The 25321-nt window shown below is 42.4% G+C and overlaps 1 protein-coding gene across 1 annotated transcript in view; it reads left to right on the top strand.

The window, feature by feature from the left end:
• The first annotated feature begins 2408 nt into the window (after window positions 1-2408).
• The window catches only part of pHCl-1 (pH-sensitive chloride channel 1), a 50073-nt gene continuing 27160 nt past the window's right edge, over window positions 2409-25321 (top strand). Inside the window, exons 1-8 of the mRNA XM_080271350.1 lie at window positions 2409-2514; window positions 4800-4867; window positions 5613-5714; window positions 6224-6342; window positions 7478-7560; window positions 8137-8292; window positions 15257-15624; window positions 23257-23307. Coding sequence (XP_080127476.1) covers window positions 2409-2514; window positions 4800-4867; window positions 5613-5714; window positions 6224-6342; window positions 7478-7560; window positions 8137-8292; window positions 15257-15624; window positions 23257-23307 — 1053 coding nt within the window. The remainder of the gene's footprint in view (window positions 2515-4799; window positions 4868-5612; window positions 5715-6223; window positions 6343-7477; window positions 7561-8136; window positions 8293-15256; window positions 15625-23256; window positions 23308-25321) is intronic.

The following is a 25321-nucleotide window of genomic DNA, read 5'->3' as shown; positions in this document are numbered from 1 at the left end:
CTAAATCCCAATGCGAGGATCGGAAGTAGTGTGGATGGTGGTTAGCAAGTGGAGTTTAGACCTAAAAGAGTGATGATGAGTATGTAGTGTGGATGGAGGGTTAGGTACGGGTTAGAAGTGAGCATGAATTAGGAAATGGTGTACGTGAACGGTGACTAGACAGAGAGTTTGATCTGAACAGGGAACAGAGGAAGTACGAGAGACGGGGAAGCAGGTAATGAAGGTATAAACTGATTAAATATATTGTAGGGAAGATGCATGAACGAAAAACAGGGCATAGGTGGAGCTGAGGTGGATGGAGGAGTGGAAAAGAGAATGGACGGTTGTAAAAAAGAGAAAAGTGGATGGACTGCAAGGGTGTGGAGTTACGACTGCAGTGACAGGAGGGTCCAAAAATATTTGAGTCTTGATAGGGTTTTCAGACAGTAAGTGTTTTCTCCCCTCCTGTATCTGTTTTAGTACATGGGTGGCTTCGTGGCATGTCTTCCTTAGCGATTTATTTTGCATACTCACCTTCGTATTCTGTTATAAATAACTTTGTATCGTTTTAATATCAACACTTTTTATGCTGTGAAGAGTATGTACGATGGTGCGAAGGCTGCAGTGCGTGTGGATGGTGAACTAAGTGAATTTTTCTCTTTGAAAGTTGGTTTGAAACAGGGATGTGTCATGTCTCCATAGATAGACTTTTTATCAGTAAATTACAAGTGGGTATTGCGGTGAAATGTGCGGGATAAATCGCTAAGGAAGAGGTGTTACGAAATATCTAAAGCCACATTGAATATTACTCATAGATTTGCGTCCCTCAGTTCAGTGGCGCTTTTTTTACATTTTATTTCCCTACTTCCAGACTGTTTTATTGAACTTAGGAATGAGCTCTCGTATTGGAGGTGTTAGTGAAGGCTGTTTGTAACTCCAGTCGAAGTCTCCCTTAAGCTGAATACAACCTTCTTGGGATGGAGAGGAAGGGAGGGTTGAGAACGAGAGGAAGGAGAGAAAAAGATTGGGAAGAAAAGATGAGAAGCGAAGAAAGGAAGGGATGGTTAAGCGGAGAAGGGAGTAAGAGAGGAGAGGAGATGAAGGAAGGAGCAAGAACTGGGGGAGGGGATGGTTAAGTGGAAGGGGGAGAAAGAGAAAAGAGAGGAAGGAAGGACCTAGAACTAGGGGAGAGAAATTATTAACAAAAAAGAACGAGAAGAATAAAATGAGCAGAAAAGAAAAGAGAAAGTAACAGAAGAGAAGGATATAGGACTGATGAAGGTGATGAGAAAGAGAGAAGAGAGGGGAGGAGAGGGGAGTAAGGGAGAGGATAGAAAAGAAAAGAAGAAAGGAAAGGAGGGAATTATGAATCAGAGAAGAGAGAAACGGAGAAGAGGAAAGGGGAAGGAGCGAAATGTGAGAACTATGTGAGGATATTAAGTCGTTTGAAATTCTAAGGACTAGTGCACCAGTTTACAAAAGGAGAGGAGGAGAAAGAGAGGAGAGGGGAGGAGAAAAGGAGAAGAGGAAAGAAAGAGAAGAAAACAGGATGAGTGAAGAGAGGATAAAAAGTTGGAGAAAGAATATAATTACAAGAAAACAATAAAGACACAAAAGGAGAGTTAACGAGACATAAGAAGAAATAAGAAATAGCGATGAGAAGAATAAGAAGATAAGGAAAGTAGAATCAAGCCGTGAGTAAATAATCAGGGTAGAGAAGAGATGGGAGGAGGCAAAGGTCTAGAAGGAAAAACGAAGTAAAAAAGGCGAGGAATGAGTTTAGGAAAGAGGAGCTGAAGGAAAGTTTGAAGGTAAGGAAAGGAGAGGAGGAGAAAAGACGGATGAAAAAAGGTATGAGATTGAGGAAAAGAGTGGAGAGTGAGGTAGGGAAGTAAGAAGGACGAGAGGAGAGGAAACGAAACGAATGATGAGACGAGAAATAAAAGAAAGGAGTGAAAAGTAAGAGAGAGAGAGAGAGAGAGAGAGAGAGAGAAAGAGAGAAAGAGAGAGAGAGTTAAGTCGTTTGAGACCCTGGGAACGGTGCACCAATTTGAGGAAGGATGCGTAAAGTTTCAACAATTCTTTCATCTTTCCTCCTCTCTCTCTCTCTCTCTCTCTCTCTCTCTCTCTCTCTGTACATATTTATCTGTTTATCCTTATGTCCATCTATGTACCCCATACCTCAGCTGTCACTTTCCCTCTCTATCTTCAACACTCTCTCGCCCACCCACCCATTTCCCCCACACCTCACCACTGCCCATCCACACTCTCCCAAGCTTACCCACCCACCCATCATCCCCATTCATACCCTTCCTAATGCTCATCCTCACTATCCAAAGCTCACCCACCCTCCCATTCCCCCATACCTAGCCCTTCCTCCTCTCCAAAGCTCACCCACCCACCCAGCACCCCCATACGTTCCCTTACTGATGCCCGTCGCCCACAGATTCTTCATGGAGTCTACGGATAAGGAGATCCTGGACTTCCTCCTTCACAAGAGCAGATATGACAAGAGGATCAGGCCGCCCGTGGAAGGTCTGTCAGGTGGGATATTATACTGCATGTGTTGTTGTGGTAGTGTGTGGTTGTGGGATGTTGCTGTGTGTTGGTGTTGCTGTGTTGTGTTTGTGTAGTGGTAGGGTGTATGGTTTGTGTTTACGTGTGTTTGTTTGCGGTATCGTTCTGCCTTCGTGTATTTGTTTGTGTAGACGTGTGCCTGTGTTTTTGTTGTGTTGTTCTCGTGTAGTATTAGTGTGTTCGTGATGTGTCTGTGTGCTAGTGTCTTGGCGTGGTTTATAGTGTTGCGTTCATGCAGTATCAGTGTGTTTCATATTTCTCTTTATGTACGGTAGTTGTGCTCTGTTGGTGAAGTAATATCGTAATGTGTTTCATGCTGCTTTATAGTTGTATTTAGTGTAATGCTGTGTTATGTGTTTATGATGCTGTGTTAGGAAGCTTTAAACTGATGTGTTGTAGAATTGGTAGTGTGTTTTATCCTGCTTTATTGATGTATTTAGTGTGTTTATTGTGTTGTGTTAGTATGTTTATGTTGCTTTATTAATGTTTACAGTGTTGTGTTAGTGTGTTTATAGTGCTGTGTTGGTGTGTTTTATAGTGTTTGAATGCCGTGTTGATGCAGCATTAACTTTTTTATAGATCTGTGCTTTTGTGATGCATAGCGTTGTTTTTTCTAGTTTATATCAATCTTAGTTTTAGTGAGCCTGATAGGTCTGTGTTTATGAAGTATTAGGGTGAGTGTGTTGGTGGTGTTTCTGATTAGGTAGTATTCTCTTCCTTTGCTGCCCTGACGTCTTTTGGTGTTATATTCATTCTATAGCCAGACGATTTTTTTTTTTTAACTTACGAAGAACATTAATTAGTGAAAGCGTTGATGAAGTTGTGTGTGTGTGTGTGTGTGTGTGTGTGTGTGTGTGTGTGTGTGTGTGTGTGTGTGTGTGTGTGTGTGTGTGTGTGTGTATTGCCCGAACACCAGATTCTTTTTTGTACTGTATTTTTGTTTGTGATTTTTTATTTTCATGAATTGGCTGCAACCGAAGGCAGTGCGTTATTGCATTGTTATTGTTGTTGTGGATTTTGGATATTTGTCGTACCGGATTTCCAGTATTTACGAAGCTCATTCTTGCTCTTTGCTTTGAAATGTGGGTATGGGAGTGTATACTTCTCACCTTCATACATGTCAGCCAGCATTTCACCCATACCTCACTCAGCTCGTATTAACCTCACCCATTGCTTACTCCTCACTCACTGCCAAACCTCTCACCTTCCACCGCATCACATACTCACTGTCTTACCTTTTCATCACTGTCTCCCCTCTCACCCCCATCACCTTATCAGCCTCTCACTCATTACCGTATACCCCCCTCGTCCACCATCCTTCACACCCGCAAACTTACCTGTCACCACCACCACCACTTTACCACCCACCAACCACCCACCGCTTTACCTACCTTCCCACCCCTCACCCACCACCTTACTCATCTCTTCTTTCTGCACCTAACCTTCCCTCCACCTGTCTCACCTCCCTTCACTCACTCACCATCAAGCCTATCACACACACACACACACACACACACACACACACACACACACACACACACACACACACACACACACACACACACACACACACACACACACACACACACACACACACACACACACACACACACACACACACACACACACACACACACACACACACACACACACACACACACACACACACACACACACACACACACACACACACACACACACACACACACACACACACACACACACACACACACACACACACACACACACACACACACACACACACACACACACACACACACACACACACACACACACACACACACACACACACACACACACACACACACACACACACACACACACACACACACACACACACACACACACACACACACACACACACACACACACACACACACACACACACACACACACACACACACACACACACACACACACACACACACACACACACACACACACACACACACACACACACACACACACACACACACACACACACACACACACACACACACACACACACACACACACACACACACACACACACACACACACACACACACACACACACACACACACACACACACACACACACACACACACACACACACACACACACACACACACACACACACACACACACACACACACACACACGAAGCAAAAAGAAAAAAGTCCCACTAACCAAGACATCCCTGACGTAATGTAAACAAACCAGGTTCCATCTCTGCCCACAGCTGGTTCTCTGAGGGTCAACGTGAGCGTCCTCCTGCTGAGTCTCTCCTCTCCTGATGAGTCAAGCCTGGTGAGTCAAAGGGTCTGAGTGGGAGGGTGAGTCAAATAGAATGAGTTTGGGTAAATATTTGGGTAGTGGTGATCAGGTTAGTTAAGTAGAATGAATCTGGGTGAATAATTAAGTAGTGAAGATTAGATTGGTTAAGCAGAATGAGTTTGGGTGTATCTTGAGTGTGTAGAGGAGAGGAGATTTATCAAGGAGAATGAATTAGTGATTCAGTGGTTGTCACAATGTTGCAAGATAGGAAAAACAGTATAGTAATAATAATAAAGAATGAGATGAAGTTAGTGGGGACTGCATTATTACATAGGAGTCGGCATAAGTGAGTTAGGGGCGGTTGTTTAGCACTTCCAGGTCCGTGTTTGCAAGCAGCCATCAAGATTCCAGCAACATCTTTAGTCAAGAAATTTTGTTCAGCAGTTTCTTAACCACGTAAATTCCGTAGTATGTATTCTATAATTAAATCGATACACAAAAACAAACACAAATTTCCCATATCCCAGCTTCTAAACACGACAAGGGGGAGACAGTAATATTGCGGACATAGCTATCGATCCATGTTTTAGCCAAATAATTATGAAACTCTACACAATATTCTGAAAAGTTTGTTGGACTCCGAAAGTTATATTACTGTGTTTCGAAAGTCATCGCACACTCTCTCCTCATTTATCGTTATGGAGTGGTATTTATGTCCACAGCTGTGCATATGTGAGAATAGTTGAGTATCTTGGCTGTCTCTCCCTCCCTTCTACAGAACTACGAGGTGGAGCTGCTGCTACACCAACACTGGTATGATCCCCGCCTCAAGTTTAACGATGGGGGTCGCCACGCCTACCTCAGCGGCATGCACCACCTGGTAAACCAGTCTACCTGTTCTTTTACTTGTTGAGTCTCGCTGTTTGGCTACCTTTGTGTATACCCATGTGTCTGTCTGTATGTTGTGTTTACCTGCCTATTATTTCCACCTGTCTTGTGTCTGCCTGTCTGTTTTGTCCACCTGTCTGCTGTGTCCATTTATTGTATATCTACCTGTCTGTTGTCTGCCTGTCTCTTGTGTCCACCTGTCTGTTGTATCCATCTGTCTGTTGTGTCTACCTGTCTTTATGTCTGCTTGTCTGTTATGTCCACCTGTCTGTTGTACCCACCTGTCTGTTGTGTCCACCTGTCTGTTGTGTCCACCTGTATGTATTCCCTACCTTCAGAAATATACAGCTCAGTCACATATCAAAATCCTCAGTGTTTCTTCCTCTTGTGTCTTTCCTGGTAATACATTGCTTCTCTTGGGATATCGTTTAGTCGTTCTGGTGTATTTCGTTCATGTGTAAAAAATAACTCTCATATTTACCTTTGCCTCTCTCCCCCCAGGACAGTATATGGCTGCCGGACACCTACTTCATCTTTCGTGGGGAGTTTAAAGAGGAACTATCGCACGACAACATAGCCCTCAAGATATACATGGGCGGCAAGGTTTCTTATACTATACGGTGAGATAGATGGATAGGTAGGTAGGTAGGTAGGGGGAGAGAGAGAGAGAGAGATGCGAGGGGGGGAAGAGTGGATGATAGTTGGAAAAGAGGATAGAGTAGGTGAATCTGCGCACGCGACTGTACTCTTTAACTTGGCCTGAAATTACCATCTCTCTGTCAGGAATGCACAGTTATAACAGTGAAATGACTAGGATATGGTGCTGTCAAAATTAACGCAAGAATATCATGCCAGTCACGAAGAATGCAGTGGAAGTGATGTAGAGTCGTAGCATTATCTTATTCTGCAATTGAACTAAGTAAAATGAGACGCAAAAGGACGAAAATCAGGGCCAGGTTAAAGAAGAATAGCTTTTTAAAATCAGATTTAGAAGTAACAGCCTGATATAATTTCATTCTCAATCCCGTCTTTCCTAAGCCGGGGAAGGGAAGATAGGCCCACATTTTTTCTGGACATTAATTTTACAGACTCCCTGTGATTATCAAGTGTGACCAGCCTGCTTGCTACAGTACTTAGAGCAGTCGGTAACGATCTAGTGGGGTCTAATGGGACAAAAAAATATATATTTCCTTGTACAGAAATTAAATGTCAGAATTTTGAGCCTTTCATCGCCTTCGCTACTTCAGTATCTAGATAATAACCAAGACAGATTTATCGAACTTACTAATTATCATAACGAGATTCCTCACAGTAGTGCAACCTCTTCAGTCCCTCTTCTCTTCTGTCTTCATGTATTCTGTTGTTGTGGATCCAGGCATATCTGAACGTGAACTGGGGAACTGCAGGCGGCAGTTGCTCTTGTCCTGCAATTCACCCCCCTCTTTGGCGGGAGAGGGAGTGAGGGACGCCCGAATAACCGAATAATAAACCTGCCAGGCTACATCAGTGCCCCACCACATGAAGGCTCTCCTGTCCAACAAGTGATATATCTTAAAGGAGTCAGTTCTCCCCCCTCCCTCCCCCTCACCATCAGTAACCACGCACTTTTCACACCCGAGGCGGTACTACACAATATACTCTGTGTGTGTGTGTGTGTGTGTGTGTGTGTGTGTGTGTGTGTGTGTGTGTGTGTGTGTGTGTGTGTGTGTGTCCCTCATCACCACCATCAGTAATCACGGCTCCCTCATCCCCCAGGAGGTACCTCATCATCTACTGTAAGGGGGATCACAACAAGTTCCCCTTCGACGACCCATCCTGCACCTTCTCCATGGAAAGCAGTGAGTATACCAATCTACACCTTACTTTTTATATTTTCCGTTATAAATCACCACAGTTTCTCTCTCTCTCTCTCTCTCTCTCTCTCTCTCTCTCTCTCTTTCTCTTTCTCTGTCTCTCCCTTATTTGTCAGCCACTTTCTATATCTTATACCATACCCCTTTCAACCGTACATCCATGTATAATCAGTTTGTTGTCACCTTACGGAACTCAGCCACTCGTACATGTTTAGTACGAAGTTATGGCTCGTGAAATTTGATAAGCCTTCGTTATGAGCCAGAAATTAGTCGTCTTGATTAATAGTCAAATGGACTGTCCAGTATGACGCCATCAACTAAGCTGAAAGGATTTAGGAGTCTTTGTCATGTTAGAAACAAGAAGACATTATCTTCATAGACCTGCGGCGAAAGTATGCATCAGCTGATGCAACATCTGACATGTTAAATAATCTCAAATCTTCAAGCTGAGCAACTTTGTATTTCATAAGACAATCGCTCAGAGCTCTCCAAGAGCAGATATTCGAACTCAACCCCACACTCATCCTGATATCCCATCTCATCTCTCCTCGTTGTCCACAGTATCGTACGAGCAACAGGACCTGCGATACTTCTGGGTCAACAACTCGGCCTCCGATAACGGGAAGTCCCTGGAGAGATCGCCCAAACTGCGAAGCCTCAACGCCTACATAATCAGCAACAGCACCACCGTCTGCAACGAAACATTCTTCTGGAGAGGTGGGTTGCACAGTTGTCTTAAATTTTGGATCATACTCTTTCATTTCGTTTTGTACGCACTGCTTAATCTGTGTAATTTTTACGTATTTGTCGTGTTTTCTAGTTATGACACACCCCATTTTTTTATTTTTACTCCGAAGTTTATTGTATGGAATAATCTACTTTATTTTGCTAACTCGTATTTTAATTTACTTTGCGACCCCTTTAGTTGTGACAATTTCAAATGCTTATTGTATATAAATATGTCCCTGTATTTCTTGTTCATCAGTATGCTTAATTTTTTGCAATTTGTATTTCTTTCATTAACAACCTCCTTTAGTAGTGCAGAATCCAGTGCTTACTTTTATCTATTTACTTATATACTTATGTGTCCTAATCTTTATCATTCCTTTAGTTTCTGCTGTTATATATGTTTACCTCATATTATTTATTTTGTGTTTTTAGTAATTCATTCATTCATTCATTCGTCCATTCGCTTCCTGAGTCAGGCATTAGCAGTAGGTGATGCCCAGGTTAACTCCCTCCACTCGATACCGTCATTTTTACTTCAGTCTTAAGACTACTGACGATTTCATTCAACTCCTTCAATCCGATGGCCCAAGGAATCTTTTATTTGTGCCCCATCTAGACAATTTTATTCCGCTTAAGAAAGACCTCTCGTAAGGATGGCCATATCAAACTCCTGCAGTTAGAAAGGTCTCCCCTAAGCTGAATAAAATCGTCAGTAGGTAGGAGGAATATAGTTGCAGCGTCGTTTGGTGGAAGAAGTTAGTGGAGGGTGAACTTATATGAATTAAGGCGTGAGGTCTGATACAGCTTTGTTGATTCTCCTTTACTAGAAATCCCACGTAAGGTAAACAAAATCGTCAGGAGGGGGCAAAATAAATTACATTCACAGACCATCGCAATCAAGGAGTTTTATTATTTCTGATAGATACATTTTGGGCATTTTGATTTTTTTGGGTAATATTTTCTGAATTTCGATTTTTTGTGATTTTTTTTATTTTGTCTGACTTTCATTTTGAGTTTCATGTTTACTTTTGTAGTTTCATTGTGAATTAAGGATTCGCTTGCGTTTCACTCCAGTGGCATTTGTTTGTCATTGTTTTTGCTCTCCAGAAATAAAAATTCTTAGGAGAGACTCTTCGGATTAGAAATTAGATAAAGTGTACATGAATCCCTTCAGTACGAGAGGCCTGTTACACCTTCATTTTCTCTTATCATATTTATCTATTTTTAGTATGGACACAGTTTGCCTCAGTAACGTACAGTAAGGTATGGAGGTGTAATGGGCAAAATAAATCGCTGAGGATGAAGTAGTACAAAGACTTGTCTGTAACCAAGAATACTTACCTAAATATAATTTCCCTATGTGAGTTTAATTCTTCCAGATAAACGATAACTGGACAGATACACATACAGTATTTTGAAGGTTGTGCTGCAGATCAGAGTGATATAGCATATTAACTACTTTGAGTACTTATAATAGGTAGGGTTGCTATAGAGTTAATCCATTAAAGTTTTAGTTTAGTTGTCACTTAATTGTCGAGAAGTGTATATTCATGTTATGCTTTTTATTACAAATAATTCAGTTGTGAATGGGCTTTCATATTTGTCTCTCAGCTTGCCTTTGCTCTGTGTTTCTCATTTAGAATGTTAGTTAATATTTTGTTGCATGAAGCACTAAAGTTAAGTGACTTGAGACATAGTGTATGCACTCTCTAATGAAGCAAATTTTGAAGTACCATCCATAAGCTTCTAAATTTTGCAAGTGTGTTAGAAGTTGATGCACTGGTGGCACGTTTGGTGTCGCATTATTGGACATATCTTTAATCTGACAAAAGTACTATAGTTGTCTAATGGCCTGGTGGGGGTCTGTCTCTCACCCTCACCTCCCTGCACATCTCTCCCTGTCCCATCCTCCCAGAATTTTGTGCCTTCAATGCTGCTGTGACTAGATTAAGTTCCATTACTTCGTAATTGCTCCTGTTGAAAAAAAAAATCTTGCCAACACATGAATGTTGCAAAACAACATTTGAGAGGCATTTTAAAAATTTCTTTGGTGTGATAGTCCCCACCCTTAATATAAAAGCGTCCATGTCGAGACTTTCCCCACAGTTCACGTGGCTTGTTCCTCAGTGACATGCACTTGAAACGATTTGCCCCGTCTACCCATCTGCGTTTGCCTTGGGTTCTTTCAGTTACTTTTAATTGTTTTCTGTTCCTGAAGTTACCCTCCATTCTTCCAGACTATTCGCCTTCACACTGTGGTACTGTACATGTGGATGTTTTAGGGCCTCTGTTTTTAGGCGTTTATGAGAGTGGGGTGAGCCTATTGCCCTACTTTTTCCCTTCTGTTTTCTTCCTAGTTTCTCCTCTTTCTCCTTTGTTTCTTCCTCATGTCCCATCCCCTTTTCACTTGCTTAATTGGAGTTGATTTCATGCTCCTGTTTTGGTCCTAACCTTCCATTTCCTTGCGCTTGCCTTTCATTGTTTGGGACCACTCTCTCTCTCTCTCTCTCTCTCTCTCTCTCTCTCTCTCTCTCTTTCTCTTTCTCTTTCTCTCTCTCTCTCTCTCTTTCTCTTTCTCTCTCTCTCTCTGCTTCCAGCGTTCTTCACTTTTTTTTTTTACTGGAAGAGGGTTTTTTGCTTCCAATTACGGTTAGCTAGCATTTTATGCATTTCATTTGTATTAGCACCACATTTTCACGTTCAGTTTCTTTGTAAGGGCATTTTCGGGACAAGAAGTGTCACTTGAGACAAAAGACGTGCGAGTCGCGCATAAATCTCAGCCACAAGGACGCTGTTTCGTATTTTAAGGCCTTTGCCTCTGCTGTTTTGCAACATCAGTGTGCTTTTCTTTTCGGTCAGGCCTATTAGGAAGAATGGGAGAGTCTGATCTAGGCACGGTAGCTTTGCAGGCGCTACAGGTACATTCTTTTAGCCTGTAAACGGGGGTTTATAAGACCCACAGTTCTTGTCTTCTTTCCAGCTGCAATTAGTTTATATCCAAACGTCTCAAGTCTCAAGTCCTCAGTGTCTTTGCCCTCAAGCAGTTTATCATCTCAGGCCCTTTCTGTTTCCCTCAGAGTCGGTTCTGCAACTGTCTGCAGTCCTTACTTTGTTCATACTGCCCCAATTTTTCCCCCCACTGTAGACCTTCGTATCCCCTCTACCCCCCCTCCCTTCCTCCCCTCTGAGGCGTGTGACAGCTCCCCACCAGGCCAGCCCCTCTCCCCCTCCCCCCAACAGCCGGGTCTGAGCAGGTCCTTCTGTTGCAGGCGCCAGTTTTGGAGGTTGGGCGGGGCTGTGTGTGGCCCCATGGTACCGTAAGATAGCCTGTTCCACCTCACCTCACCTCACATCACCTGCCTTTACCTTACCTCACGCACCTCACCTTACCTCACGCACCGTAACACGCACTTCACCTCACCTAACCCCACCTCTCCTTGCTTTACTCTGTAGCCTGGCTATGCAGAACCACACCCCACCCCATCCCAGTTCACCTGTTGTCACCTCACAAACCGTCATATCACCTCACACGCCGTAGTCGAATTCATTTTACCCTGCCTTATCACACCACACCTCAGCTCAGCTTAGCTTAGCTCATCTCACCTCATCTCACCTCACCTCACCTCACCTCACCTCACTTCACTTCACTTCACTTCACCTCACCTCACCTCACTTCACTTCACTTCACCTCACCTCACCTCACCTCACCTCACCTCACTTCACTTCACTTCACCTCACCTCACCTCACCTCACCTCACTTCACTTCACTTCACTTCACCTCACCTCACCTCACCTCCTCTCATATCATTTCATCTCATCCTATACCATGCCGTCGCATCCCATCCCATACCATTCCATCGCATCCCATCCCATTCCATCGTATCTTATATCTCATCTTATCCCAGTCACCACATTTTACCTCACCTCACTTCATCTTATTTCATCTCATCAAGTCTCATCACATTACTTCACCTCACCTGACCTCATCTCACCCTATCACGTCTCATCTCCTCTCGCCTCGTCTCATCACCTCTTAGTTCACGCCACTTTATCTTATTTCATCCTACTTCACATCGCCTCATCTCATCTCATCTCATCTCATCTCATCTCACTAACTCCATTTCACCCCACTGTTCACACGCACGGCACCTCGCATTACCTCACCTCAGTTCATAATATTTCACTTCACAGCACATCGTCTGAACTCACCTCACCTCAGGAACTAACGTCGTCTCACTCCATCTCACCTCACTTTATCTCACTAACATTTTTTCACCTCATCCCTGCTCACCTCACCTCATTAAAATTGCCTCACCCCCTCACTTCATCTCACCTCATCTGACCTTACTTCACCTCACCTCACTTCACTTCATTTCACCTCACCTCACCTCACCTCACTAATATTATGTGACAAAACATCACCTCACTAACGTAATGACTCACTTCACCACCTCACCTTGTCTCGTTTGTATGGCAGCTGCTCACCTCACTCATGTTGCCTTTGTGGGTCCCTTCTTTACTCTCTCTCTCTCTCTCTCTCTCTCTCTCTCTCTCTCTCTCTCTCTCTCACACACTTCTTCCCTTTCCCTTTCTCTCCACATGGCACTTTTTTTTTCCCCTCTCATACACTACCCTTCCCTCCATCTCATCCTCCTAATCCCGCTCATCCACCGCCCTGTTCCCATTCCCCACACTTCCCCATCCCCCTCTTCTCTCACAGCACCCTGCCCCCCCCCTTCCCCCACTCCAACACATACAAAACTTATCCAACACTAACTTCCCTCCCTCACATCCATCCACCCCTTTCCTTCCCTCCCTCCCTATCACGCCTTTCAGTACACTTTCCACTCCCCTCCCTCCATGCCCCCTTCCCCTCTTTCCCCCTCTCTCTCTGCCTCCCTCCCCCACTCACCGCCACACTAGCTTCCCTTTTTCCCTCCTGCTCAGCCCCCCACCCCCACCATTCCAGCTTTCCCCCACACCCATCATTTCTCCTCACATTGCTCTGCTCTTTATACCCCCACACATATATATTCTCCCCTCAAATATTCCTGTCGCCCTACCCCCAGCACACACACACACACACACACACACACACACACACACACACACACACACACACACACACACACACCTCATTTTCCCTATCTCCCTGCCCCCTCCCGTCATTAAGTGCCTCATCAGTGGTCGCCCTGGCCACTAATGACATAGTAATTAACCTAAGGACGTGACATTACCGTACTAAGGAATCCGGTAGCACTTCCTTTCCCTCCACCCTAACGCTTCCCTCCTCCCCCACTCCCCTTCCCCACACTCCCCTCACTCCCCTCCCTCTCTGCGTCTCTCGCCCACTTCCCTCTCACTCCCATACCCCCCCAACTCCCTGCCCTCCCTCCCCCCCCCTCTGTCGATGCATCCCTTCCCCCCACTTCTCTCCCTCCCTACTTTCATCACCCCTCTTCCCCCCCACTTCCCTCCCACTTCCCTCCCTCCTTCTTTCCCTGCCCCCCTCCCCCCTCCTTCTTTCCCTGCCCCCCTCCCCCCTCCTTCTTTCCCTGCCCCCTCCCCCCCTCCTCTCTCCCTATCGGTAACGCTAAATAACGCTTGCACCGCCTTGTAATGAAGCTTCTTGTAACACTCGTAGCGCTTCGTAAGACCTGTAGCGCCTTGTAGCGTTATTAATACTGCTGGATTCTGAAACCTTGTGATACTGTAATGCTTTGTAATATTAGTAGCGCTTTGTATTGTACGGCCTTGTAATACTGGCAGCGGTTTGTAATACTCCTAGTGGTTTGTAATTAGCGGGTTGTAAGAAATTCGGAGCTCTATAACACTCGTATGGCTTTGTAATATTCGTAACATGTAATACTAGTAGCATTTTGTAATTTGTGCAGTACTGGTAATAACACACGTAATACCTGTAGTGGTTAGATGTGTACGGTAGTCCTAAGTGATTTTGTACTTCAGCACATAACACGCTGTAACACTTGTAATATCCTTCGTGCTGTTTGTTGGATCTTACAGCCCTTTGTAGTACTCACAGAATTTTACCCTTTCACCGCGATGACGTATTTTCTCTTGCTCCTTACAGACGATTTAGCTTATTAGAGTTTTCAGACTGGAGGGGTTAGGTTTAGTCTTCGTTAACCCTTTCATTGCCTGACATCTCCCTTGAACCAAGAAAAAAAAAAGAATGAAAAAAAAAGGTCAGTTGGTAGCCAGAATAATAGAAAATACGTCGTCGCTGTGAAGGATTTAACACTCATTGTAAACTTAGGTATACTGTGTAAAGGCAAACTTGATAGATCTACACCCCCCTCGCACCAGTCACCTATAATTACTCTCACAGTCGTTGGTCCAGGATGTTCAGAAGGTGCTGGAGACTGACTGGTGCTGTGGAAGCGATATTATTATTGATGAGGTGTGCTTTATGTGATGAAGCTAACGATCTGTATAAGAGATATGAAGCCCAGGATTAGATAGTTGACTGTAGGCGGTCTTGAACACAAACCTCTTGACACTGTAATACTTCGATTTATTTATTTTTCCATCAGTATATATTATTAATTCCTTTAGTGCCTCTGCCAGACGATTTTATTCAGCTTAAAAAAAATCCTTGGTAACGAAGGGACGTGTGTCTTTTTTTCTTAGCTAGAAAATTCGTCACGAGTTCAGTGCTATGGCGTTTTTATATACTTATTTTCTTATTGCTGTCGCAAGGCAATTTCTTTGAGCTTTGAATATACGTTTTCAACTGGAGGGATTAGACACAACCTTCATTAATTCCTCTAGTATCATCTGGCTCTCCTTAGCCGAATAAAATCTTATGGCAGTAGCAAGAATAAGTTACAAATGATGTCCAAGAGATGAGGAAGTTAAGCATTGTACTGATATATTACATATTTGTATGAATGGAAACTGATGATTTATTTATTGTTTTCGTACTTAACAGGGAACTACAGCTGCTTGAGCGTCAACCTGAACTTCAGCCGGGACGACACCTTTTACTTCAGCACCGTCTTCTTTCCCGGTATCGTCCTCGTCACGAGCTCCTTCATCACCTTCTGGCTGGAATGGAACGCCGTGCCCGCCAGAGTCATGATAGGCGTCACCACCATGCTCAACTTTTTCACCACCTCCAACAGCTTCCGTTCCTCCCTTCCCGTCGTGTCCAACCTGGAGGCCATCAACATGTGGGACCGAGTATGCATGTTCTTCATTTACGTGTCCCTGCTTGAGTTCGTGGCTGTGAACTACGTGGGGCGCAAGAGGCCCAAGCACAACATTGCCTACATGCCGGGCGAAAATGCGGTTATACAGGTATTATATCCAGCAGTTCTCTTAATGAATTTACCTCCTGCTACACCCACTTTACTGTAACTTGGCCTCAAATTGTCATTTCCACATCCTGATAGTTGAGTTTTAGCAGTAGACTAACCATAGAGTGTGATTCTAGTCATGAAGGAGTGCTATGAAAAGGATGTGTAGCCGTAGCATTTGTATGTTTCTGGCACTGACTCGGGTGACATATTAAGGACGAAAATCTGGGCCAAGTTTAGGTGAAAGAACTATACATTTGTGTGATATAGATGTGACTATAATATGGACATCCCAATATAGTGATCTTCTATTTTCAGCTGCTTTCCACTTTGCATTAACCCTACACTCCTATAACGTGTTTGTACTTTATTCTTGTTATTTTCAGACGATTTTATTTAGTTGTTTGAATTGGAGATGTTAGATACAATTTTACTAACCCATTCTCTTCTACAGCACCCTCCAAAGCTGACAAAAATCGTCTGATAACAGCAAGAATTAAATATGGATTATGTAGTCGGAGTGCAGTGGTTAAGCTTTCAGATAATTCATATTGATCAGTAGGTTACTTTTAAATCATAATCAAGTATTTTAATTCCTTCACTTCAGTGACGTATTTTGCAGTTTATTTTTGCTACCTTCTGGCAATTTTATTTAGCTTAATGAGAGATGTTGTGATGGGGAGGCAGTGTGTAAGCCTTTCACTACAAATGATTTCTCCACAATTTAAGAAAATCGTCAGGGGTTAGGAAGATTGAAATGCAAAATACGTCCTCGGAGTATTACAAGTACATAATATTATCAACCCCTAAACATTTTATCACACGTTTTTGGACTTGTCATAATGTCTTCCTCTAGCCTTATAGCCACTCCTACACATACACATACACACCACACCCACACACATACACACACAGGTGCCATGGATGTTTGTGTCTCCCTTCTCCACTTCAGACACGAGTAAAGTAGACATTTCTCTTTGTGTTGTTTGTCTTCGTCTCTGTTGCCGTGTTTTTTGTCCTGATGTGGCCCAGTATTCCCGTCAGCTTAGGAGGCTTTTTAGCACCTGTTTCATACTAGTTAAATTCTGCATATACAAGGTAACATTCTATCATCTCTGTTTATGCAATCCATGTCATTACTAAATAGATGGAAGCAGCATAAACGTGACAACCGAGGCGTAATATTCAAGGGAAATCGGTAGAACAGAGGTGCTGAGAAGCCTCCCAAGTTCACGAAAATGAGGCCCGTGGTGACCCGTCTTCATGAGTGCTTCTCTGTGCCGAGAAGACATTTCTCTATGTGTGTGTGTGTTTTTTTTTTTTTTTTCATAGTGTCAGTCGCCATTTTCTTTTTTGATCGTGTACATGTTGCCCCATCCGCATGGATGGTTTTCTCAAGTGGTTAGGAAGCTTTCTACCCCCTGCTCCGTACTAGTTTTTTTTGCATATAACATCTTATTGTTCTCTTGTATGTTATAAATATTTAATCCCATTCAGGTAAGGATGTCTTCTTCATTTTATTCTTGCAGTCTCCTGACGATTTTGCTTCTTTAAGAACGTCTTTTCAAGCCGGGTGGTAAATAAATCCCTTCAGTGTGAGAGGTTTTCCTAAATTGAATAAAATCGTCCAGGAGCAGCAGGAATAACGTAAAAATATATCACCCGGATTCAGGAGCCTAATATCGACAAGGATTTGATAAATAACACACAAGAAATCGTTAACGTGCCTTATGCAAAAGTAATGGGTAAGAAATGGGGGTTCAGGAGCCTCCATAACCAGTGAGAATGCCACTCTAAAAGTGCCCCCATGTGCCTCTTTGCAGACTCCACTGAAGCCAGCTGTTCTTGTCCCTCCCTTCCCTCTGCTGTGTTGTAATCCTAGGACAGGGCTGGGGAGAGCACTGGAATAATTTTTAACATGCAGAGCAATGTGACTACTATAAGGTGTGAAAGTTTCATATAAGTTGGTTGATGTAAAAGTGAGGTAAAACTTATGGTAATCATGAGGTGAAAGAAAAAAAAGTTCAGCTTGCAGTATCATAGTCATTTGAATACAAATGACATGCAATTCTGTAAACGTTTATGACCGTGAGTTCTATAATAATTGCAGCCAAATTAGGAAAATGATTATAAAGAACAGCTATGCAGGGCTGAGGACAGTTAAGACGTACAACTCCTTCGATATCTTGGGCACAACTGTGGATGCTGAAGGCTGTACACGCAGTGGGAAATTCCTGCTGGAACTTTCCTCAAAGTGTCTCATGCATAAACGCCAGATCAGATCACAGACACAGTAATTATAAGTAACAGCTCCTGAGGGGACGCCAAGAGACAAGAATCAATTTCGATTCACAGTATGCGTCCTAGGGAAAAGGCGCACTGGCACTTCACTGCAGAGTATGTATTGTTCGGCTGACAGCACCCACCACGACACATATTTTTGATAGCAGCAGGAAAGGTTTTTAAAAATCGCTAATTTTTCAGTATTTTAGGGTCATCTCCCCCTTAATACTCTCAGAGTCCCATGATTCACTCTCAGTTAAATAAAATAGCCGGGGTCAGCCAGAATATAATACTGCTGTTGTTCTCGCTATGGAGAAGGATAATGGTTACCCAAAGTACACCTCTGACGCCGAGAGAAGGTTTGTCATCTTGCCGTGGATTGGTTGCAGGACAGTATCACCAGCATACTTTGAGCTAACCTCACCAAATTTTATGTTGAAATTCTTTTCCTTGTAAGCCCAGCTATTGCAGATAATACCGTGCATCATTTGAGCGTAAATCAGTGAACACTAGATCTGCTGCAAAACAGATACGCATTTACAAACATTCAGTCTGTCGAAACCTTGGGAGATACTATGAGTCAGAGACTAAATACATATGTTTATGCAGCATTGTATATACCACTGCGTTTTTATGGATGAGCAGAATTAATTCGAGTATTTACATATCAAAGAGTTACTGCCCTTGATTTAGGCAGTTTTGTTCCATGGAATATAAAACACAAAATATGCAAGGTACAGTTTTTTCAACGCAAGATAAAGAAGGTTGCCAGCTTTTGATCAGCCGAATTCTCCTACTTAAAAGTGCAGCCAGTCTCAAGCATTTGCTGATGTTTGACATATACTGATATCCACCAGGTGCTGAAATTAATGCTTGGAATACATGTTTTCTCTTGATAACTTTTTTTTTTTTTTAATTCAAAAGAGTAGCCTATGTATGAGTACGTAGGCAGAGATTTTAACTTGATCGCCAAGGTGGCAACGATGGAGTTTTCTCAGTGAATTGGCTTCGCCCGACTACATACCCTATTTATTTTACGGACCGCTCTGCCGTTGTACGTAAATTATTAAATCCATCAACATTCATCAGTATTATGTACAGCTTTGTATAAATATTTCTAAGCCTTTCTTTGACTAGTGCTCTGTGTATATTACTTCGGTTTGAAAGTTTACAGTTGCAGTTTGAGTCTAGAGCCATCTGTGATTGACTGATTTAAACTTTAGTATATTGTGCAACACCAGAGCTACAGAGAAAAGAAGTTCATATAAAGCTTGGTAATGCCGGCTCAGAGCAGGCCTGACAGCTGTTTCTCACACCGCCAACCAGGTAGTGACGGGATACTTGTTAAATAGCGATAAGTCCCATTGGTTATCAGGCAAATCAACCTTCCAGTCTCATTAAACCTGGCCATCACCTGAACTAAAATGGGTTAGGGATTTTAGTCAGGTTATAGCAAACACACCATAGAAACCTTCCTTCGGCGCCACAGGTTAGCTTTCACCGAATCAGCTATAACACGCAGGCTCCTGTGTCTCACTTTGTTCATATAAAATCGTCTACAGTTAGCCAGAATAGTGCCAGAGTTGTATTGACCATGAGGGGGTTAACTAATTCCCAGCCATTAATTTACTACCTGCTCTCTGTGGCCTTCAGGTCCCATGTTTTACGTAGATTATTACCTGCTGCCTGTGATGTTGAAAGTGTGTTGTTAGTTTGTACTTGATGGAACTGAGTCACCTCCACAACGTGAATGCTAAATCGTGGTTGCATGATATTTGATGGACCTTATGTATGATGTAGGAATTGGTGTATCTGTCTATATATGACAATCAGCCGAGTTGAAGGAGGTCAGGATCCTTGTCAGGTTAAAACGATAAGTTATAGTGTTGTTACCTTAATGTTTTTTTTACACCCACTATGCTGTCTTCTAATTTCTTCTCGCAGCCACGGACGATTTCATTTAGCTTAGGAGAAAGGATTTAAGTCTAGAAACGAATCGAGATATTTATTAACCACATTACTGAAATAAGACTCTTAAAAACTGAATAAAATCGTCTGATGGTGGCAAGAATCAAGTAAAAAATGCGGCATATTATGGAAAAGGTTAACTGAATGCAATGCTTGGGTTTTCACGGTTGTCATGTCAGTTTTACTTGTACTGTGGACACTGAACCAGGGACTGCTTTTTAGCCATAATTTTGTAGACAGTGAACCCGTGATTACAAGTGAACGAAATTCTTGGTTTCTTTTTTTTTAAATCTAAGGCAGCATCTGTAGTGTTCACTGCCATTCCTTCCAGTACAGTTTCGTGCGTTTATTTCCACTCTTCTTTCAGGCAGTTGTATTCAGCGTAGAAGAGACGTCCTGTAGTGAGCAGGTTTAGTAGTTAGTCCCTCCAATCCAAAAAAATCTGAAGGTGGAGGACAAATTGAGGCTAATGACGCTTGGATGACGTGGAATAGTGTCTGTTTACACCTGACGAACTGGGTCACTGCCACTACATGAATACTAGGACGTGATTGTATGATATTTTGACAAACCTTAGCTATGTGGCAGATCAACACTCAGTCGGATTACACTTGGCCGTCAACTGAGCTGGATGTGGTTTGGGATGTTTATCAAGTTAACTCTTCTATACAGAAAGGGAATAGACTGTGACTGAATTAATTGATAAGACAGACCAGGTTTTTTGTAATGGTGAAAGGTCACTACTTTTTGTGAAAACGCTAACCAACGGTATCTTCACTCCTGTATATCCTCTTCCACAGTCACATTTAGCGATGATGATAGTAAGGGTATGAACCTTTAACCAGAGCATTGATAGAACAGATACCCTTGAACCCTGAATTATATATATATATATATATATATATATATATATATATATATATATATATATATATATATATATATATATATATATATATATATACATATAAATATATAAATACTATATATAAATATATATATATATATATATATATATATATATATATATATATATATATAAAACAAAAGATTGAATGAATATTTAGATAATACTACATTACATATTTGGCGACTACATGGAGCTTGCGGCTGGCAAGAGAGGGCATGACACAGGCCTGATTTCAATGGGTATGTGACGGTGGAGGGGAACGGATTTGCCTCTTTCCTCCCTTCCCCATCCCTTTCTCTTGAGTGAAATGTACAAAATGTATATTTTCATGTGCTGTAGTTCAGTCGTGCATCTCGAAGGGTCTGGCTAGAAGCAGCTTTGTTGTTCTGGTTGATTGCATGTATGTGTGTGTGATTTTTTATGGGGGTGTAGCTCCGCTTGGTAGTAATAGGAGACATAGATCTCATCACACATAGATCATAGCATATCTTTAGCTAAACAGCGTGTAGCGTACAGTAGTTAAGAGAGTCGTGTTTAATGATTGTCAATGTTACACTTTTAATGTATCTGATTACCTTCTTATATTAATTACACAGCGTAGGTAATAAATAGTACTGTACGTTATGTGCTCGAGTACATTCATACTGTAGTGCAGTCTGCCCATTATACAAGCCATAGATAGTAAATTAGTATGTGTAGTCAAAGAGCTCTAGGTTATATTTACAGAGGTGACATTACAAAAATGAACTTCACCATATTCTTCCGCAGTTTCAAGGCAGCGGTTCTCCTGTGTCTCCTGTTCTCCCATGACTCCTGCTCTCCCATGTCTCTTGTTCTCTCATCTCTTGTTCTCCCATGTCTTATCCTTTCCCATGTGTTCTGTGTCTCGATTGTTCCTCCATGTTTCTTGTTTCCTGTGTGGTTTCCTTGTCTCTGTTTTTTCCGTGTCTCTGTTCTTCCCTGTCCTTTGTTCACCCATGACTTTTGTTTTCCCAAGTCTTTTATTTTCCCATATCTCTTGTTCTGCCATATCTCTTGCTGTTCGTGTGATCACTGGCATGGAAAAATATAAGGTGAACCAAAGAATACGTGGTAGTGGTGGTAAGTATGCCCCCGCAGGTGAGGGCATAGGTTAATTAGTGTTCAGGTGAGGGTAGTTGTTTCCAGGTAATATAAGTGCTCAGGTGCGGTTAATGGGTGCTCAGGTCATTGTTCATAAGTGCTCATTTGCGGTTAACTAGTGCTCAGGTAATGGTTAATGAGTCCTCAGGTGCTTTTAATTAGTTCTCAGGTATAGTTAATGAGTGATGAGGAGCGATTAATGGGTGTCCAGGAGCGGTTAACGTGTGGTTACTTACGGTTAGTAGTACTCAATTGCCGCTAGTGAATGCTTAGGTGTGGTTAATGGATGGTGAGGTGCGGTTAACGAGTGCTTAGGTGCGGCTGATGAGTGCTCAGGTGTGGTTAATGATTGCCCAGGTGCGGTTAAAGAATGCTCACTTGTGGTTAATGAGTGCTCACGTGATGGTTACTGAGTGCTCAAGTGCGGTTAATGAGTGATGAAGTGCGATTAATGAGTGATCAGGTGCGGCTAATGAGTGCTCAGGTGCGGTTAATGAGTGCTCAAGTGCGGTTAATGAATGCTTAGATGTGGTTAATCAGTGCTCAGGTGCATTTAAAGCTAAATTATTTCGTGTTTTTCGTGGTTTCTGCATCGTGAACAAAATTGTGACTTATTTTTTATTAGTACTTATCTAATTTATTCTCTGATATTACTACTAGTTCACTTTACTCTCTGTCCTGACGATTCTTCTCTCTCTCTCTCTCTCTCTCTCTCTCTCTCTCTCTCTCTCTCTCTCTCTCTCATCTTCATTGGCACTCTGAATAATTTTTTGTCTTTATAGTTGGTGACTGGGACGCCTGGGCTCTTACTCTACACAATTACCTCAGCAGAACCATTTACACTGGAAGATAAAAATATGCGACAATTGTTTTTATGAGTGTGTGGTGCGGACTTCTTTCCTATGAGTGTTTTCTTCCATCTTTGACTATTTTCTTTCTTCATCTCAGCCGCCACCTTTTGTACAGGAAGGTGATATGCGATAAGTTTTTTTCCTCTTGTAAGTGATGGCCGTGGATATATCACCTCTGTTTTCCTACATAATAGAGTTGTTTTTTCCCCTGCTACTATATTCTCCTCTTCCAGATCATATTTTTCCATCACAGCCTGCAGATGAATTTTTGTTTTCTTTTATATCTTGTGGCTATGGAAGGATCATTTTTATACTGTTGCTTTACTCCTAGATAATATTGCTTTAGTCTTAGTAAATATTTTTCCCCTTTTTTCCCTCCTAGCCACAAGTTACTATGCTAAAAGATGAATTATATGACAAATTTTTTTCCCCCTTTATACCTGGTGGCTGCAGACATCTCCCTCTAACACTGTTGCTTTTGTCCTTCTCTCTTTTCCAGCGCATCCCGCAGGCCATTCACCGGATTGGTCTGAGTTTGGTAAGCGGCTGGGTAGGTGTCGGTTTAATGTGTGGCCTCCTGATGGTGGCCTCTTCTCGTGCTGTGTTGGTTGGCCCTGTGGTGTGGTCGTGTGGTGTTGTTGTTGCAAGCGGCACCCTTGTATAACTCCCGCCCGCCCGCCTCCCTCACCTCGAACCCGCCCGCTAGCCCGCTCACTCACAAAAATATAGCCCACCCTCCCGCCCACTAGCCTGTAACTGACCAACATATAGCCCACCCTCCCACCCACTAGCCTAATCACTCACTAACATATAGCCCACTCTCCTGCCCACTACCCAATCACTCATAGAAACATAGCCCACCTTCCCGCCCACCAGCCCATACTCCGATCCACCTAGCCCACTTTCTTACTCCCCTCACCTTGACTCCGCCTACTAGCCCATTCACCCACAACTCACCTATTCTCTTGCCCATGACTAGCCTCCTAAAACCCCCTCCTTCCCCCACCTCCCAGCCACTGGCCCCCCTCCACCACCCCTCATCCTCCCACCAAAATATGCTTCCACCAAAGGCACAAACATTGATTTTGACACTGGACTGTTACAACTGCAACTACTGTACTATTACTGCAACTACTAACACTATTGCAACTACTATTACTACTCTGAGCACTGTTTCCCAAATGCTATTTCCACTACTTCTACTACTACTACTACTACTACTGCTGCTGCAGCTACTACTACTACTACTACTACTGCTGCAGCTACTACTACTACTACTACTACAATAACAGCAACTGCTACTATTACTACTACTACTACAACCACCTGTTATTATTATTATTATTACTATTAAATACCACTACCACACCTTGGTTGTCCTGTCTGTTGCTGTTCTGGTCCACCCTTTCCCTTGCCTTCTTCCTTCCCTTTGCCTCAAACTCTTACCTTTTGTACTCTTGTCTATTTACCTTTTTCACCTGTCAATTACTTCCATCTTCCCTTTTTCCTTCCCTTTTTCTCTAACTCTTACTCTTTTTTCCCCTCTCCAGCCTTTAGTCTCTCTCTCTCTCTCTCTCTCCCTTCCTTTGCCCCAACTCTGTTCGTTTGCATTGATATTTGCTTACTTATTTCACCTTGGCATCTTATTTTCATTGTATTTTGCCGGAGAAACTTTTTTTTTTTTTTTTTTTTTTTTTTTTCCCCGTCGATCTCGCATTGGATTCTGTTAATCTGAATTCACTTTTGCTTCAGTCCTGACGATTTGTTTTAGTTTCACTCATCTTCTCATTTCAGCTCGACAAACCTATTTCTGACTCATCTACCTTTTTCTCATTTTATAATTAACCTGCCTCCTTATAACTCAAATTTTATGCCACTGCTCACACCTTCTTCCAATTACTTAACCTCATAATACCCTCATCATTAATTTGTACCTTTTCAAATTTCCACAGATCTCTTTTTTTTTTTTTTTTTTTTTCTGCGAAGCCCGATTTCATTTTTGTCTTATGTGCCTTTTTCCCCCTCCTTGAAGAGTGTTATTTTACTGATCATTACGTTGTATTTATGTCTGCTTGATCATCGTGTCTTTTTCGCTGTATAGCCTTCTTTCCTGCCCCCCTTCCTCCCCATTTTCTTCCTTCTTTCATACTCATTCTGTTTTTGCAGTTCATCTTCTTCGTCCTCATCCATTCCTCTCCTTACGAGTATTTGTGTTGTTTTCGTTCTCCTCCTCTCGTTTGTTTGTAAGATTTAAGTAATAATAATAATAATAATAATAATAATAATGATAATAATAATCTAACCAATCTGCGGTGTGGTTTTGTAATGACTGATGCCGTATAGTCCATTACAATTGACGTATTTTCAAGCTTAGTACTCAGAACTTCGTCAGTAAGCACGACATTAGTAAGCATACACGGCACTCAGATTGAATACTTTAATCCACTACAAGGCTTGGATTATATCACCTAACTGGCTAAAATTTGCTCTTTCCTCGACAGTATTTTTTCGCTATAATCGATATGTGAAATTTGTGAGGAGAGAAGAGTGGTTCACTGTAACTG

Source organism: Coenobita brevimanus, chromosome 45, assembly GCF_032717465.1.
Source record: "Coenobita brevimanus isolate Jiangsu-jjx chromosome 45, ASM3271746v2, whole genome shotgun sequence".
NCBI lineage: Eukaryota > Metazoa > Arthropoda > Malacostraca > Decapoda > Coenobitidae > Coenobita > Coenobita brevimanus.
Note: the sequence above shows the minus strand (reverse complement) of the source record. Positions and strands in the feature narration are given on the sequence as shown.